At 43.4% G+C, this 19,352-nt stretch overlaps 1 protein-coding gene across 2 annotated transcripts in view; it reads right to left on the bottom strand.

The window, feature by feature from the left end:
* Positions 1-19,352, bottom strand: part of LOC134356332 (uncharacterized) — a 50,961-nt gene that overhangs the window by 17,344 nt on the left and 14,265 nt on the right. Inside the window, exon 2 of one of the 2 annotated variants that reach the window (XM_063067220.1) lies at positions 8,803-17,653. The exons of the other annotated variant lie outside the window; for it this stretch is intronic. Within the exon in view, the coding sequence (XP_062923290.1) occupies positions 9,088-10,377 (1,290 nt within the window). The 5' untranslated portion in view covers positions 10,378-17,653 and the 3' untranslated portion in view covers positions 8,803-9,087. Of the gene's footprint in view, positions 1-8,802; positions 17,654-19,352 lie in introns of those variants that run through there. 2 annotated transcript variants of the gene reach the window in all.

Below are 19,352 nucleotides of genomic sequence, written 5' to 3'. Positions count from 1 at the left end.
CTCCACAAGTACAGTAGCAGAGGTCTCACTAGATCAGGGTGCTTGGAACCGTGGGGCAGCAGTTCCATCTTCTACACCCCTAGAGATAAGCACAGGGTTTGAGAGGGCAATATGGTGGCCCATGCATTTGTGGGGAGAAGGTGAGTTTGCAAGAAATCAGAATTAAAAGAGCAGACGGTACTGTAATATTGATGTGACTCGGACACCGCTGTAGATTGAACAACCCGTTTATTCAACAGACTTCCATTTTTTACTTCTCTATGTCCTGACGTCATACGCACTCTGACGCTACGAATACTCACACAATAGATTACATCCCCCTTCTCAAGATTTTTTTTTACAACACTGTGAATTACCAAAACAATGCCTCTAGGTATGCCCTTCTTACAGTGCAACAACCATGACATAAACTAAAAAAATCTTAACTTCTTGTACTGTATTCTGCATTGTATCTTACAATACTAACAGCAGTGTATTTTCTTTTACTAACATAGACTAATAAATCTTTTATTTCACACCTTGGAAGTTATAACATGTGTGACTTTGCCCCAAACGGTGTGAGACTGTATGTATGTCTAGTCTCTGTATCTAGCTGGAGGTTTGACTTGTCTCCCAGACCGTGTGTGATACAACTGTGACCGTGCTTGTCCTTCATCCGTGTCAGTCTCTCGAGTAACCTCTGTGTCTTTGCGGTCTGCATCACTCTTGGTGTCGTTTGATTCCATGTCTGTGTATGTGGAAATGTCCTGTGTATCTGTACGTGGAAACTCCCTCTCGCCTGTCTTCAGCAGATGCTTCCTGTTCCTCCTGTGGACTCTTCCATCCGGCGAGCGAACTATGAAGGATCTTGGTTGCTGATGTCTGTTCACAACCACAGCTGGTTGCCAAGTGTCTCCTCTCTGTATTCTGACATTTTCACCTGTATGCAGATCTGGCAACTGTCTTGTATGTCTGTCATAGTAGCTCTTTTGCTTTACTTGCTTGTACTTTTGCTTGTCATGTACTTGAGTATTACCTTCAGGAGTCAGTAGAGTTGTGCATGTTAGCAGTTTGGAGTTCAGACAACGTCCCATCAACAGCTGCGCAGGAGAGAACCCCACACCCTCAATCGGTGTGTTGCGGTATTCAAGCAGAGCAATGTAAGGGTCACCGTTGCCGCTATGTGCCTTCTTGAGCATGTTCTTGAGTTTGTACGGTTCTCTCTGCTTGTCCATTAGACTGAGCGTGCCCCGGACTGGAAGTAACATGTTGAAATTCGCAGCTTTTCGAGAACCCTCTGAACTCACCACTGGCATATTGTGGACCATTGTCACTAACGACAATATCTGGAATCCCATGTCTTGTGAATGTTAACTTCATTGCGGTAATGACACCTCGACTGGACGTGTCACTTAACTTGGTGATCTCTGGATATTTTGAATAGTAGTCCACACAAAGCAGATATTCTGCACCATTGTAGTGAAAGAGATCTGTGCCAATCTTCTCCCATGGTCTTCCTGGTAGTGGGTGGGGAAGCAGAGGCTCTCTTGGATTGCTGTTTTTGTTTTCATTACAGACAGCACACTGAGACACAATGTCCTCTATCTGAGTTGACATGCCTGGCCAATAGAGAATGTCCCTTGCTCTTTCTTTACAGTTCACTATCCCCAGGTGTGACTCATGAATTCTGTTGAGCATTTCCTGTCTCATTTGGTTTGGTACGATGAGTTTTATCGTTTTGAACATTAGTCCTGATGCATAGCTGATTTCCTCTTTAAATGTCCAGTATTTCTGCATTTCCTTTGGAACATCTTTTCTTTCTGTTGGCCATCGATCCATTGTAATGTCTCTTAGCATTTGCATTTCAGGATCATCTGTAGTCGCTTTCCTGAACATGTTCAACTTCTCCTCAGAGATGGATAGCTGAGGTGTAACCCAGTTGACCTCCTGCTCTCTTCCTAGCAACTCTTCCTTTTGCTCTTTGAGGTAAGCACGGCTCAAAGCATCAGCGATGTACAGTTCTTTTCCTGGCTTATAGGTGACTGTGACAGTGTACCTCTGTAGCCTGAGAAGCATCCTTTGCAGCCTTGTAGGAGCTTGGTGGAGTGGCTTTTTGAAGATGCTCTCAAGTGGTTTGTGATCACTCTCAACCTGGATTTCTTTGCCATATACATATTGGTGGAACTTCTCACACCCATAAACTATGGCGAGTAATTCCTTCTCGATTTGAGCATAACGGCATTGACAGTCCGTAAGTGCTCGTGATCCATACGCCACAGGCCTCCCATCCTGCAATATAACAACTCCTATTCCCTCTGAACTGGCATCCACAGACATGGTCACTGGTTTATTGACATCATAGAACGTGAGTGCTGGTGCATTGGTAACCAACTGCTTCAATGTGTCAAAACTTTTCTTTTGTTCGTCTTCCCAATGCCATTCAGTGTTGCTCTCTAGTAGCTTTCGGAGTGGAGCGCTGACCTCTGATAAGTTGGGAATGAATTTGACAAGATACTGTATCATGCCCATGAACCTCAATAGTTCTTGCTTGTCTTCGGGTGGTGGTAGCTGTACCACAGCTCTGACCTTGTCATCATCTGGTTTTAGCCCATCAGCGCTGAATACATGACCTATGTATTTGATCTCTGTAGTTCTGATCTTACATTTACTTTTGTTCAGTTTTAGGTTGTACTCACGTGCTTTCTCCAGGAGCTTCCTCAGTCTCTGATCACGTTCCTCAATTGTGTCACCCCATATCATCAAATCATCAATAGTTTGTGCCACGGATCTCTGGAATACCTCTGATGCAGAAGAAATCCCAAAGGGTAGACACAGGAAACAATATCTCCCTATGGGCGTGTTAAAAGTGCATAATTTGGAACTTTCTTCATCCAGCTTGATCTGCCTGAAACCTTGATTTGCATCTAATACTGAAAAGTATTTTGCATTAGGCATGCGGGAGACAACCTCTTCAACCGTGAGCAGCGGATAGTGCTCTCTTTTGATGGCTGGCTGAGATCTTGTGGATCCATGCAAATCCTTGGCTTTTTTCTGTGACCACTGTCACCATACTATTCACCCAGTCGGTCGGTTCTATTTGTCTTGTTATGACTCCCATCTGTTCCATTCTGTGTAGCTCCTCCACTACTTGATCCCTGGGAGCTACTGGAATCTTTCTCGGGGCATGCATGACTGGTGCAATAGTTGGATCAATCTGGATATGGTGTTTCCCTGGTAAACATCCTAATCCAGAAAACAAGTCATCAAAGTTTCTGAGAATGTCATTTTCTTTTTCAACAGTGTAAATTCGCTTCACCAGGCCTAGCTTTGTGCATGTTGCTTTGCCCAGTATTGCTGAAACATGTCGCTGCACTATTTCAAACTCGATCTTGTATTTTTGACCTTTGTATACACAGGTGAGTGTTTTTTGCCCAATGGCACCGTCTTGTGGCCAAAATATGCAACAAGCTTGCAGGTGGATTTTCTCAGTCTTCCTCTGATGTCCAGTGAGTTGAATGTTTCTGCTGACATTACCTTGCACTTTTATCAAGCTTAAATGTCACATTCCTCCTGTTTATTATCAGATCTTGAGTCCAATCATCTTCATTCTCCATCTCTGCATTGTCAATAGTCTTGATGCATACCTCCTGTTCCACTTCAACTGTGCCAATGAACATGTCACTGTTGCCCTCACTCTGTTCCACAGCATGCATTTTCCTTGCGTGCTCCTTCGATTTGCACATCTTTGCAAAGTGATCTTTTTTCTGACATAACTTGCATGTCTGACCAAAGGTTGGACATTTTCTGTATCCATGTTTATAACAACATCTGTTGCAGTTAAAGTCCTTTTGATCATCCTGTGGAGCTGGCTTTGTCCTACTCTTGTCAGTTTACACAGTTTTAATTTTGTTCTCTTCATTCTCTTCATTGAGCACTTTAACCTGATTTGACGTGATCTTGCTGGCACGGCAAACATCAATTACCTTTTCTAATGTAAGATCCACCTCTCTCAATAGCCTGCCTCTCACTTGATGATCCAGTATGCCACATACAATCCTGAAACGCATTAAAGAGTCATGCAGTTGTCCGAACTCACAGTCTTTTGCCTTGTTCTTCAAATCTGTTACATGGGTGTCTATGGTCTCTATTGGTCTTTGAGCCCTTGTGAAAAACCGGTGTCGGGTGTACGGTAGGTTTTTTCTCGGTTCGCAGTAATCTTGAAACTTTTTCAACACTTCAATTTTATCTTGCTCGTCATCTTGGAAGACAAACGTGTTGCAAACCTTTATTGCCTCTTCTCCCGCTACGTGCAGAAACATAGCACATTGCACTTTCTCCGTCTTTTCAGCTATGCCGCTAGCGGTGCAAAGCAGCTTAAACTTTTGGATCCATATTTTCCAGTTCTCAGCAAGATTACCCTGTAGGCTTAAACTTGACTGTGGCTGTAACTGTGACATCTTTTACGTGTCTTCTCTTCCTTTTTTTTCACAATTTCTTCTGACACCATGTAATACTGATGTTACTTGGACACTGCTGTAGATTGAACAACCCGTTTGTTCAACAGAGTTCCATTTTTTACTTCTCTACGTCCTGACATCGTATGCACTCTGATGCTAGGAATACTCATACAATTCATTACAGGTACATAGAGGGGGTCTCATGCTTGTTTAAAGGAAAGGGCAAAGTCATACACGAGTTTAAACTGGATACACATTTAATATTTGACATATGAGAGGACATTATCGAGCTCAAGTATAGAAGGTAATCACAGCAGAGTAAGACTTGTATTTGATACATTTCAGAAGGACTTGACAGTCATTTATCTAAACTGTTGATCATGAAGAATGAACGTCACTCCAGGATAACTTGACCCCGGTGATAAAAGCTATACTGAGTACCTGAACAGGGTTAAAGGAGTGATTACGTGAGTGTACAACCCTGGTGGTGAATGGAGGGTCAAGATTCAATTTTCAAGGTTGCTTAATGTAATTTTCTGTACACAAGTGTAAAGGAGAATGAAATAATTGTTACTCCAGATCTGATGCAGCACAAAAAAACAGAATAAGTCAAAGAACACAATAATAGTCAAAAATATAATAAATATAAATACATAAAATAGCTTATAAACAAGGATAGATTGTTATGTCCAGTAAGTGATGATAAGCACAGGAGTGTACATAAGGTGACTGGCAGGAAATGTTAAAATAGTGGTAGTTGCCCAGCACATCACACAAACCAATCTTCCGTCCTTGGACTCACTTTACACCGCACGCTGTCAGAGCAGTGCTGCCAGAATAATCAAGAACATGACCCACCCAGCCAACACACTTTTTGTCCCTCTTCCCTCCGGGAGAAGGTTCAGGAGCTTGAAGACTCATACGGCCAGATTTGGGAACAGCTTCTTTCCAACTGTGATAAGACTGCTGAATGGATCCTGACCCGGATCTGGGCCGTACCCTCCAAATATCTGGACCTGCCTCTTGGTTTTTTGCACTACCTTACTTCCCTTTTCAATTTTCTATTTATTATTTATAATTTAAATTTTTACTATTTACTATCGACTTGTACTCCAGGGAGCGTGAAGCGCAGAATCAGATATCGCTGTGATGATTGTACGCTCGAGTATCAATTGTTTGGCGAACAGTAAAGTAAAGTAAAGTTGGGTATGTGGATAGGTGGGTTCGTGGGAGGAGATGTTGATCAGCCTTAGTGCTTGGGGCAAGTAACTACTTTTGAGTCTGGTGACGCAAAAAATAAAGAACACGATAATAATAAACTCAATAAATATAAATACATAAGGTATCTTTGATATGTAGATTGATTGTATGTCCAAAGAATGACGTTAGTACACTAAGTGACTAATGAGAAGTAATAAAGTAGTGGTGGAGTTAGTGGGTGGAGGTGTTGATCAGCCTTACTGCTTGGGGAAAGGAAGTGTTCTTGAGACTAGTGCTCCTGGCATAGATGCTGTGTAGCCTTCTCCCTGATGGGAGTGGAACAAGCAGTCCATGAGCTCAGTGTGTGAGATCCTTCATGACGTTACTGGCCCTTTTCCGGCACCTTCTGTCTATATGTCCTTGATGGTTGGTAGGTTGGTGCCAGCGATGTATTGGGCAGTTTTGGATACCTGTTGTAGAGTCTTCCTGTCTGCTGCAGTGGAATTTCTGTACCAAGCAGTGATGCTCTCTACTGCGCACCTGTAGGATGATGTGAATATGGATGTGAGAAGTCCAGTTCACTCCAGCTCCCTCAGAAAGTAAAGGTGTTGGTGAGCTTTCTTTACTGTGAAGGATGAATTCTTGGACCATGAAAGGTTCCGTGGGATGTGCACTCCCAGGAGTTTGAAACTGCTGTGCTGCTGATGTAATGGGGGGGCGGGGGGCGGGTGATCAGTGCGGCTTCTGAGATCGATAGCCATCTATTTTGTCCTGTTGACAATAAGGAAGAAATTGCCTGGCAACAGGCCTTGAACTCTTCCACCTCCTCTCTGTAGGCTGTCTCATCGTCGTGGGTGATGAGCCCCATCACTGTCGTGTCTTTGGCGAACTTGGTGTGTTTGCTCGGGTGTTTGGCCATACTGTCACGCATGAGCAAAGCATGCAGCTTATTGTGCTTAGCGCACAGCTGTGGGGGACACCTGTGTCGAGGATGATGGGGAGGGAGGCACGGTTGTTCATCCTGTCTATATGAGGTCTGCTGGTTAGGAAGTCCAACATCCCAGTTGTACGGTGATGTATTCAGAACTAAGGAGTCAGAGTCTGATGTGTACCTACAAACTGCCGGAAGAACTCCAAAAATTTGGCAGGGGAATAAACAGTTGATGATTCAGGCTGAGGCCCTTTATCAGAACATCATCAGGCTTTCGCCTAACCCCTATCTCACCCACACACCTTCCTCTTCACCTGCCTTCACCTATCACCTTCCAGCTTGTAACGTTACCCACCGCCGTCCCCCAACTTTCTTATTCTGGCTTCCACCACCCTTTCAAGTCCGTATAAAGGATATCACCCTGATATGTTCACTATTTATTCCTTTCCATGGATGCTACTTGAGTTCCTCCAGCATTTTGTGTGTTACTCTGGATTCCCAGCACCTGCAGAATCTCTTGCATCTACACTAAGTTGACTTCAACATTACCTTGTTGTTTTACATTTTTCGACATGATCCATTTCAGAGAAAGCTTATTCCAGACCTTGAGTTGTGTGCCAAGGGAATGCAAGTAAATTTGGAGTCAAGGACAAGATGCCAGTCGATGACAGGCCTAAAAATTCATGTGCATCAAGTGCTGGTGGTCAAGTACAAAGTATTAAATGTTATTGCACAAATCTGTGCAAATAACGATAGTCTCTGAATGATGCAGTGATCATAAATTGATCAAAGAGTCATAGAGTCATAGAAAATCAAAGTTAAGAAATAGGCCTTTCAGCCCATCTAGTCCATGCTGAACCATTTAAAATACCTAGGCCCATCAACCTGCACCCAGTCCATAGCCCTCCATACTCCTCCCATCCAAACTGCTCTTGAGGAGGTTCACAAGGATGATTCCAGGAATGAAAGGGTTATCATACGAGGAACGATTGATGGCTCTGGATCTGTATTCTCTGGAATTTAGAAGGATGAGGGGATCTCATTGAAACCTTTCGAATGTTGAAGGTCCTAGACAGAGTAGCTGTGGTAAGGATGTTTCCCATAGAAACCATAGAAACCATAGAAACTACAGCACAGAAACAGGCCTTTTGGCCCTTCTTGGCTGTGCCGAACCATTTTCTGCCTAGTTCCACTACCTGCACACGGACCATATCCCTCCATACACCTCCCATCCATGTATCTGTCCAATTTATTCTTAAATGTTAAAAAAGAACCCGCATTTACCACCTCGTCTGGCAGCTCATTCCATACTCCCACCACTCTCTGTGTGAAGAACCCCCCCCAATGTTCCCTTTAAACTTTTCCCCCCTCACCCTAAACCCATGTCCTCTGGTTTTTTTTCTCCCCTTGCTTCAGTGGAAAAAGCCTGCTTGCATTCACTCTATTTATACCCATCATAATTTTATATACCTGTATCAAATCTCCCCTCATTCTTCTACGGTCCAGGGAATAAAGTCCCAACCTATTCAACCTTTCTCTGTAACTGAGTTTCTCAAGTCCCAGCAACATCCTTATAAACCTTCTCTGCACTCTTTCAACCTTATTTATATCCTTCCTGTAATTTGGTGGCCAAAACCGAACACAATACTCCAGATTCGGCCTCACCAATGCCTTATACAACCTCATCATAACATTCCAGCTCTTATACTCAATACTTTGATTAATAAAGGCCAATGTACCAAAAGCTCTCTTTACGACCCTATCTACCTGTGACGCCACTTTTAGGGAATTTTGTATCTGTATTCACAGATCCCTCTGTTCCACTGCACTCCTCAGTGCCTTACCATTAACCCTGTATGTTCTATGTTGGTTTCTCCTTCCAACGTGCAATACCTCACACTTGTCAGTATTAAACTCCATCTGCCATTTTTCAGCCCATTTTTCCAGCTGGTCCAAGTCCCTCTGCAGGCTCTGAAAACCTTCCTCACTGTCTACTACACCTCCAATCTTTGTATCATCAGCAAACTTGCTGATCCAATTTACCACATTATCATCCAGATCATTGATATAGATGACAAATAACAATGGACCCAGCACTGATCCCTGTGGCACACCACTAGTCACAGGCCTCCACTCAGAGAAGCAATTTTCTACCACCACTCTCTGGCTTCTTCCATCGAGCCAATGTCTAATCCAATTTACCACCTCTCCATGTATACCTAGCGACTGAATTTTCCTAACTAACCTCCCATGCGGGACCTTGTCAAAGGCCTTACTGAAGTCCATGTAGACAATATCCACTGCCTTCCCTTCATCCACTTTCCTGGTAACCTCCCCGAAAAACTCCAATAGATTGGTCAAACATGACCTACCACACACAAAGCCATGTTGACTCTCCCTAATAAGTCTCAGTCTATCCAAATGCTTGTAGATTCTGTCTCTTAGTACTCCCTCCAATAACTTACCTACTACCGACGTTAAACTTACTGGCCTATAATTTCCCAGATTACTTTTCGATCCTTATTTAAACAACGGAACAACATGAGCCACTCTCCAATCCTCCGGCACCTCACCTGTAGACAGCGACATTTTAAATATTTCAGCCAGGGCCCCTGCAATTTCAACACTAGTCTCCTTCAAGGTCCGAGGGAACACCCTGTCAGGTCCCGGGGATTTATCCACTTTAATTTTCCTCAAGACAGCAAGGACCTCCTCCTTTTCGATTTGTACAGTTTCCATGATCTCACTACTTGTTTCCCTTAATTCCATAGACTTCATGCCAGTTTCCTTAGTAAACACAGACGCAAAAAACCTATTTAAGATCTCCCCCATTTCCTTTGGTTCCGCACATAGCCGACCACTCTGATCTTCAAGAGGACCAATTTTATCCCTTACAATCCTTTTGCTCTTAATATACCTGTAAAAGCTCTTTGGATTATCCTTCACTTTGACTGCCAAGGCAACCTCATGTCTTCTTTTAGCCCTCCTGATTTCTTTCTTAAGTATTTTCTTGCACTTCTTATACTCCTCAAGCACCTTATTTACTCCCTGCTTCCTATACACATCATACAACTCCCTCTTCTTCTTTATCAGAGTTGCAATATCCCTTGAGAACCAAGGTTCCTTATTCCTATTCACCTTGCCTTTAATCCTGACAGGAACATACAAATTCTGCACTCTCACAATTTCCACTTTGAAGGCTTCCCACCTACCGATCACATCCATGCCAGAGAACAACCTGTCCCAATCCACGCTTTTTAGATCCTTTCTCATTTCTTCAAATTTGGCCTTCTTCCAGTTAAGAACCTCAACCCTAGGACCAGATCTATCCTTGTCCATGATCAAGTTGAAACTAATGGTGTTATGATCACTGGAACCAAAGTGCTCCCCTACACAGACTTCTGTCACTTGTCCTAACTCATTTCCTAACAGGAGATCCAATATTGCATCCCCTCTAGTTGGTCCCTCTATATATTGATTTAGAAAATTTTCCTGAACACATTTTACAAACTCTAAACCATCTGGACCCCTAACAGTATGGGAGACCCAATCAATATATGGAAAATTAAAATCCCCTACCACCACAACTTTATGTTTCCTGCAGTTGCCTGCTATCTCTCTGCAGATTTGCACTTCCAATTCTCTTTGACTATTGGGTGGTCTGTAATACAATCCCACTAATGTGGCCATACCTTTCCTGTTTCTTAGCTCCACCCAGAAGGACTCAGTAGACAAGCCCTCTAATCTGTCCTGCCTGAGCACTGCTGTAATATATTCCCTAACAAGCAATGCCACTCCCCCACCTTTCATTCCTCTGCCTCGATCACATCTGAAACATCGGAACCCTGGAATATTAAGCTGCCCCAGTCCTGCCCCTCCTGTAGAAAGTTTCACGAATTGCTACAACGTCATAATTCCACATGTCAATCCACGCCCTCGACTCATCCGCCTTCCCCGCAATACTCCTGGCATTGAAATATATACACCTCAGAAGATTTTTACCACCACTCACAACCTTTCTATTAGTGGATTTGCTTGAACTTTTAACATCATTTATTTTCACCCCAGCCACACTGTCAGCTCTGGTACTGTGGTTCCCATCCCCCTGCAAATCTAGTTTAAAGCCCCCCCAATAGCATTAACAAACCTCCCTGAAAGGATATTGGTCCCCCTGTAGTTCAAGTGTAACCCATCTCTCTTGTACAGGTCCCACCTGCCCCAGAAGAGGTCCCAATGATCCTGAAATCTGAAACCCTGCCCCCTACACCAGTTCCTCAGCCACTTGTTCATCCTCCAGAGCATCCTATTCCTACCCTCACTGGCACCTAGCACAGGTAGCAATCCTGAGATTACCACCCTCGAGGTCCTGCTTTTCAACTTCCTACCAAGCTCTCTATACTCACTGTCCAGGACCTCTTCACTCTTCCTTGCTATGTCATTGGTACCGATGTGCACCACAACATCTGGCTGATCACCCTCCCACTTCAGAATGTCATGCAATCGATCAGAGACATCCTTGACCCTGGCACCCGGGAGGCATGATGGAGAGAGTCTAGGATAAGAGGGCACAGACTCAGAATAGAAGGGTGCCCTTTCAAAACAGATATACAGAGAAATTTCCGTAGACAAAGGGTGGTGAATTTGAGGAATTTGTTGCTACATGCAGCTGTGGAGGCCAGGTCGTTGGGGTATTTAAGGCAGAGATTGTTAAGTTCTTGATTGGACATGGCATCAAAGGTTACAGGGAGAAATAGAATTAGAATTTTTAGAATTTCATAGAATTTTTTGAGGATGTAACTAGTAGAGTGGATAGGGGAGAACCAGTGGATGTGGTATATTTGGATTTTCTAAAGGCTTTTGACAAGGTCCCACACAGGAGATTAGTGTGCAAACTTAAAGCACACGGTATTGGGGGTAAGGTATTGGTGTGGGTGGAGAATTGGTTAGCAGACAGGAAGCAAAGAGTGGGAATAAACGGGACCTTTTCAGAATGGCAGGCGGTGACTAGTGGGGTACCGCAAGGCTCAGTGCTGGGACCCCAGTTGTTTACAATATATATTAATGACTTGGATGAGGGAATTAAATGCAGCATCTCCAAGTTTGCGGATGACACAAAGCTGGGTGGCAGTGTTAGCAGTGAGGAGGATGCTAAGAGGATGCAGGGTGACTTGGATAGGTTGGGTGAGTGGGCAAACTCATGGCAGATGCAATTTAATGTGGATAAATGTGAAGTTATCCACTTTGGAGGCAAAAATAGGAAAACAGATTATTATCTGAATGGTGGCCGATTAGGAAAAGGGGAGGTGCAACGAGACCTGGGTGTCATTATACACCAGTCATTGAAAGTGGGCATGCAGGTACAGCAGGCGGTGAAAAAGGCGAACGGTATGCTGGCATTTATAGCGAGAGGATTCGAGTACAGGAGCAGGGAGGTACTACTGCAGTTGTACAAGGCCTTGGTGAGACCACACCTGGAGTATTGTGTGCAGTTTTGGTCCCCTAATCTGAGGAAAGACATCTTTGCCATAGAGGGAGTACAAAGAAGGTTCACCAGATTGATTCCTGGGATGGCAGGTCTTTCACATGAAGAAAGACTGGATGAACTGGGCTTGTACTCGTTGGAATTTAGAAGATTGAGGGGGGATCTGATTGAAACGTATAAGATCCTAAAGGGATTGGACAGGCTAGATGCGGGAAGATTGTTCCCGATGTTGGGGAAGTCTAGAACGAGGGGTCACAGTTTGAGGATAGAGGGGAAGCCTTTTAGGACCGAGGTTAGGAAAAACTTCTTCACACAGAGAGTGGTGAATCTGTGGAATTCTCTGCCACAGCCAACTGTTGAGGCCAGTTCATTAGCTATGTTTAAAAGGAAGTTAGATATGGCCCTTGTGGCTACAGGGGTCAGGGGGTATGGAGGGAAGGCTGGGTTCTGAGTTGGATGATCAGCCATGATCATAATAAATGGCGGTGCAGGCTCGAAGGGCCGAATGGCCTACTCCTGCACCTATTTTCTAGGTTTCTATGTTTCTAAATCCGGGAACTGAGGTTGAGGAGGAGATAGGAAAAAAGGAGCAGCCATGATTGAATGGCGAAGCAGACTCAATGGGCCAGATGGCCTAATTCTGCTCCTACGTCTTATGGTCTTTTGGTCTTTATGAATATTGAAATCCAAGTTGAATCCACAACCATCTGAGTGAAGAAGTTTCCCCTCATATTCTCCTTAATCACTTCACCTTTCAATACAAGGTCTTTTCTATAAGATTAGTTTGATAAGATAATTAGCTCTGTAACAAATGGTTTGGTATGCAGCCTTGAATTCAACAATGCATCTTGGTTCATAACAGTAATAAGTGTAAATAGATATGAGATGTTTTTCAAAGCACTGATGGAAAGACTAGTATTGGGAAAAGTGCCTCACGAAGTGTAAAAATTTATACTTGGGTCGTTTGGTTCATAGTGATCAACTAAATCCATGTTTGGTACTTGGGTAAGTTTATAATCCCTTCATTTTATAATTGGGTCCACTGATTTGAAGGCAAATTAATAAATTTATAAATTCAAAATCAAAGTCAAAGTACATTTATTATTAAGATATGTATACCTTATACAACCTTGAGATTCATCTTCTTACAGATAGCTACGAAACAAAGAGCCACAAAAGAAAACAAAAAAAACAAAAGAAGAGCATCAAAGTCATTTCAATTATGAGAATTACAGATTATTTTTGAGTTCCTTGGCTTAGACGCACAAACCTGACCCAAGTGTGTGACCTGCCCTAAGATCTTGCTACTGTTCAAATTTCAAAATAAGTTTATTCAAAGTTCAAAGTTGCTTTATTATCAAAGTAGTATATTATCTTATGCTACCCTGAGATTCATTCACTTGAAAGTGGGTCTGTTGGGTTTAGGAGCCTGATGGTGGTCGGGTAATAACTGATTCTCAGCTTGATGGTGTGTACATTCTGGCCTAGGTGGTGGAGGGACTTGGATGATAGATGCTGCTGTCTTGTGACAGGGCTCCATGTATATGTATTCAATGGTGGGGAGAACTTTCCCTGTGATGGTGTCCACCACTTTCTGTCACAAGAGCTGAATATTAGACACAAGCATTTACTGTATTGGATTCCCAGCTTTTCTTTGCCTTTATTTCCAGCAAGCAGTGCATTTTGTTTTGTACAATTCAGAATTGAATGATCAGCTAACTTCCTTGCCTGAAGGTCAGTCCACTGGACATGGCTGAGATCTGGTAATACGTTCTGCATCTTTGCCATCCGTAGAAGAGAAACATGATGTTGGTCAAATTGGTCTGTTTCCTGCTTCAGAAACTTGGCTTAAAATGGTTACTTGTACTGTACACTCATATACCAAGCTAACTACTCAATCAGTTTACATGACATTATAATGAAAAGCACAGTTTGCTTTCCAGAGTTTAAAGTAAAGGATTCCAGGGTTATGCACTGAAATGCTAGTGCATAACAACCATTCATACTGTAAAGAACAGTCATTATGTTTGGTTCAAGATTGTTTAAGATTGTTTAATGCCATTTCTTGTATACAAGTGTAAAGGAGAATAAAATAATTATTACTTAGGATCTGAAGAAGAGCAAAAACACAATAAGATTAAGAATACAATAATAATAATAAAAACACAATAAATATAAATACATAAGACAGCTTATATACAGAATTGATTGTATGTCTATAAAGTGACTCTAGACACAGGAGCGTCTGTACGTAAGGTAACTGACAGGAAACGATAAAGTAGTTGTGGTTGGGTTGCGGAAATGGAGGGGTGGGTTAGTGGGTGGAGGTGTTGATCAGCCTTACTGCTTGGGGAAAGTAACTGTTTTTAAGTCTAGTGGTCCTGGCATAGATGATATGTAGTCTCCTTCCGAACAGGAGTGGGACAAACAGTCTGTGAGCAGGGTGGGTGGGATCCTTCATGATGTTACTGGACCTTTTCAGGCAGCTTTCTGTACATATACTGTGGGTGACAGGTAATGTTGGGCAGTTTTGACCACCCGTTGCAGAGCCTTCTTGTCCGCCGCAGAGCAGTTTCCGTACCATACAGTAATACAGCATGTCAGGACGCTCTCTACTACACATCTGAAGAAATATGTGGGTATGCATGAGCATAGTCCAGGTCTCTTCAGACTCCTCAGAAAGTAAAGGCTTTCCTGAGTGTATTCTGGGACCGTGAGTGTTTGCACAAGATATACACCACCAGGAGTTTGAAACTATGTCCATTTTCCACTACTGTGCTGCCAATGTAAAGGGGTCGGGGGGCGGGGTGAGTGGAGCAAGTTCTCCTGAAGTCGATAATCATGTTTTTTTCTTGTAGTCATTGAGAAAGAGGTTATTTATTTGCCACCAGGCCTCAAGCTCTTCCACCTTCTCGCTATAGGTTGTCTCACTGTTGGTGATAAATCCGACCATCTGTCATGTCAGCGGTGAACTCGACAATATGGTTACTTGGGTGGTTGTCTCTGCAGTCATGTGTGAGCAGAGTGTATAGCAATGGGCTCAGCACTGTACAGAAATCTTAGGCACATAAATATAGCTTGAGTTCCCATGTGAGCAATGATAAACCTGAGTCTGATATGGGTCTCTATTGTGGACTGAGAGTGGGAAGGGGGCAGGGAGAGGGGAATCATGGTTGGGAAAAAGGGGAAGGGAGAGGGGAGGGAGTGGGAAACGCCAGACAGACATTCTGTAATAATCAATAAACCAATTGCTTGGAATCAAATGGCCGTGCTTGGTGTCTCACAGTTGGGTCTGTCTGCACCCACATGCCTGCATCACCCCCTCCCACCCCTGGCACTGTCTCTAACACCTGTCCCACACCCCTCCCACGGCACTCCACCCTCGCCACACCCAACATAGTTTGTTCCTGCCAGATTTACAAACTTGCTCTCCGTTCCATGTTGACAAATACTTTGCCTGCTTCAACCATTTTGTCTGGCAATTCATTCCATATACCTACCAACCTCTGATGTTTTCTTATTGCCCCTTGGTTTCCTATTAAATTTCTGCTCTCTCATTTTAAACCTATGTCCTCTCGTTCTTCATTCTGTGACCCTGGGGAAAGACTGTGTGTGTTCACCCCATCTATGCCCTCATGATTTTACTCACCTCTATATGATCACCCCCCCCACCTTTCAAATGATTAAAGTCCTAACCGCTTAACCTAACTTAGTTCCACAATTTCCAGCAAAATTATTGTAAATACCTTCTGCACTCTCTCCAGCTTAATAACATCTTTCCCATAACAGGGTGACCAAAGCTGAAAACAATATTCTATATTCTGCCTCACTAACATCTTGTATGACAACATAGCATCCTAACCTCTACACTCAGTGCCGTTGAGCCAAAAGCCTTCGTCACCACCCTGTGACTGGTATTTGCCCCTGAGTTGTCTCTGTTCACTTTGTAGATGAGTTGGTCAATGACAGTGGAGATTCTGGAATTACCAATAGACAAGAATGGAATTTATTCCCTTTCCTAAAAGACAGAACATAGAACAGTTTAGCAGCAACAGGCCTCATGGCCCACAATGTTGTGTGAACCAATTAAAGTTGCAATATAACTTCCTGACTTTTGAACTCAGTGGTGAACCTGAAGTATTTCATGCTAATCCAAACAGTTTGTGGACAAGGCTTTTATAGATAGATAGATAGATAGATAGATAGATAGATAGATAGATAGATAGATAGACAGACAGACAGACAGACAGACAGACAGACAGACAGACAGACAGACAGACAGACAGACTGACTTTATTGATCCCGAGGAAAATTGGGTTTCGTTACGGCCACACCAACCAAGAATAGAGCATAAATATAGCAATACAAAAACCACAAACAATCAAATGACAAAATGCAAACTACGCCAGATGGAAAATAAGTCCAGGACCAGTCTATTGGCTCAGGGTGTCTGACCCTCCACGGGAGGAGCTGCAAGTTCGATGGCCACAGGCAGGAACGACCTCCCGTGCCGCCCAGTGTTGTATCTCAGTGGAATATGGCCGAAGTCCAACTATTTCATCTAATTGAATCTCACATCCCAACAACCATGTAACTGAGCTTACATCAGCAGACCAGCTCCTTGGTTATTCACCAGAAGTACACACCGAGCTGCCAAACAGGTTACTGTCTAACAAAGTGATAATTAAATATTCAGTATATCTACCCTTTATTAAAAGCATTTACTGGAACCCAGAGCTCAATAAAATCTGATGTGGGATGTTTTGAACTGCTGTGTGATCTAACGCTGTGTTAGTCTTTTGCACTGACTTTCAAAGTCATAGAACCGCACAGCACAGAAAAGCAGGCCCTTCAGCCCATCTAGGCAATTCCAAACTGCTATTTTGCTTGGTCCCATTAACCCACTCCTGGACCATAGCCCTCTATATCCATCTCAACAACGTAGTTCAAATTCGTTTAATTATCAATCAACCATGCATATGTATTAAATTAGATTAGATTAGGTTATGAGGATACGCAGTCCCCTTTTATTGTCATTTAGTATTGCATGCATTAAGAAATGATACAATTTGTTCCACCAGAATGATACCACAGAAACACAAGACAAACCAAGACTAAAAAAAATTGACATAAACCACATAATTATAACATATAGTTACAACAGTGTAAGCAATACCGTAATTTGATGAAGAACAGACCATGGGCACGGTAAAAAAAAAGTCTCAAAGCTTCTCGAAAGTCCCATCATTTCACGCAGACGGTGGAAGGGAGAAACTCTCCATGCCATGAGCTTCCAGTACCACAAACTTGCCGATGCAGCATCCTGGAAGCACTCGACCACAGTCCAACTCTGAGTCCATCCGAAAACTTGGAGCTTCCGACCAGCCCTCCGACACTGAGCACCGAGCACCATCTCTGCCGAGCGCTTCGACCCCAGCCCCGGCAACAGGCAATAGGCAAAGCTGAGGATTTGGGGCCTTCCCCTCCAGAGATTCTCGATCGCACAGTAGCAGCAGCCGCGAAGCAGGCATTTCAGAAGCTTCTCCAGATGTTCCTCCGTAGTTCTCACGTCCGTCTCCACCAAATCAGGATTGTGCATGGCCCCTATTTAACAAATACGATATCAATTCAGAGCGTGCTGCGTCGTGCCGCCATCTTCTCCTCCCCTCCCCTCCTCGTATACAGTTAAACAAAGCATCGTTCCTCCAGGGCCAAAGTGCAAAACACAGTACATACAGTCACACAGAGCACATATCAATGCAATAGCATATACAGTCACAGAATGTAATTAGCACAGTGATATAGGCAACTTTACCAAAGCTGATGACTAAATATCTGCTACATTAATGGAAAGGCTGAATCTTAAGGTGAATTTTAATAATCTAACCCTTCCCTCTTACTTATACCTCCATTTTTCTGTCACCCATATACTTATCTAAGAGTTTTTGATATATCCCTAATGCCTCTACCAACACTCCTGGCAGAGTGTTCCATGCACTCACCATTCTCTGTGTAAAAAAATTACCTCTAACCTTCCACCACCCCCCCCATACTTTCCTCCAATCACCATAAAATTATGTCCCCTTCTATTAGCCATTTCACCCCAGGTGAAAAGTCTCTGGCTGTCCACTCAATCTATGCCTCTTATCACCTTGTACAGTTAAATCTAACAATGACCTGAGTTACATTGTTTCACACTGGAAATTTGACTGGAGGTTTCCAGCGTAAGTAATACCTGAACATTTACGATAATGGCTGCAAATGATGCACACAAAATTAAAACGGACAAGGTGAATGGAACCACCACTAACTTTCTTCCTTTTGCACCATCCTACACAATCACTGGGTCAAGATCCTGGGAGCTCCGTCCCCAACAGTATTCTGGCAGTGGGGTCAGAAGGCCTGCCAGGTTCTGGGTGACTCGCCACCACCTTCTCAGAGAGAGAGAATAAATACTGTCCTTGCAAATGTGTCTGTTAAAGAAGATATCGTTTGCTATAATAAGCAGAGAAATCTGTGAAGTTGGAATGCCAGCAGGCATTTATACTCATCCTTTGTCACTCATAACGTGCAGTTGTTATCCGAGACGTTTACTAATAGATTAGACCAATACTTTTCGATGGCAGAGAACAGAGCCAAATGGACAATTGGCCTTAGGGGATTAATTTAGGGTAGTTTAACACTCCTTTAAAATTCTATCATTAGCTGTAATCATTAAAATGCCATTACTGTCATAATATTATTTGATGATTTGGACTGACTGGGGCCTTCGTTGGTCAGGGTCCACCATGAATGTTGAATCCTAGTTGTCTAGATATACAAGCCTGGGCATAACAATACGGAGAGCAAGCTGTTGCCCATCTAGCAACTTGCCTTCTCCAGGATTCTGAAGTACCCAAAGGAACGGCAGAGACTGACACAGTTTCGCACCAGCAGTATCGCAGGAGTTGCCAGTCAGCGATGAACTCAAAAGGATTGCTTTAGGGACTCCAGCTCCGGATGTTTCCCTCAGAGTTTACTCCTGACGCCTTCCCCATGAGTGGGTATAGCCGCAAGTCAGCAGAGGTTTGAGATCAGTTTCCTTTCTAGAGGAACTGCCAACCACGGCTGATGAGTTCCATCTGCCTGAAGCAACTGGTATTAATGCACCAGTAACCTGCCTTTGACCCTTCTCCTGTCAGTAAGAATGGTTGTGCCAAGCTTAGTAGCTAAGCCACACTTGAAGCCCGGGAGCTGGACTTAATTGTCAGAGGCTACTTGGGGTGCACGCCATTGGGAGCATTTAATAGGTAGTGGGAGCTTG

Source organism: Mobula hypostoma, chromosome 14 (genome assembly GCF_963921235.1).
Source record: "Mobula hypostoma chromosome 14, sMobHyp1.1, whole genome shotgun sequence".
Taxonomy (NCBI): Eukaryota; Metazoa; Chordata; class Chondrichthyes; order Myliobatiformes; family Myliobatidae; genus Mobula; species Mobula hypostoma.
This window is presented reverse-complemented; position numbering and strand designations above follow the sequence as displayed.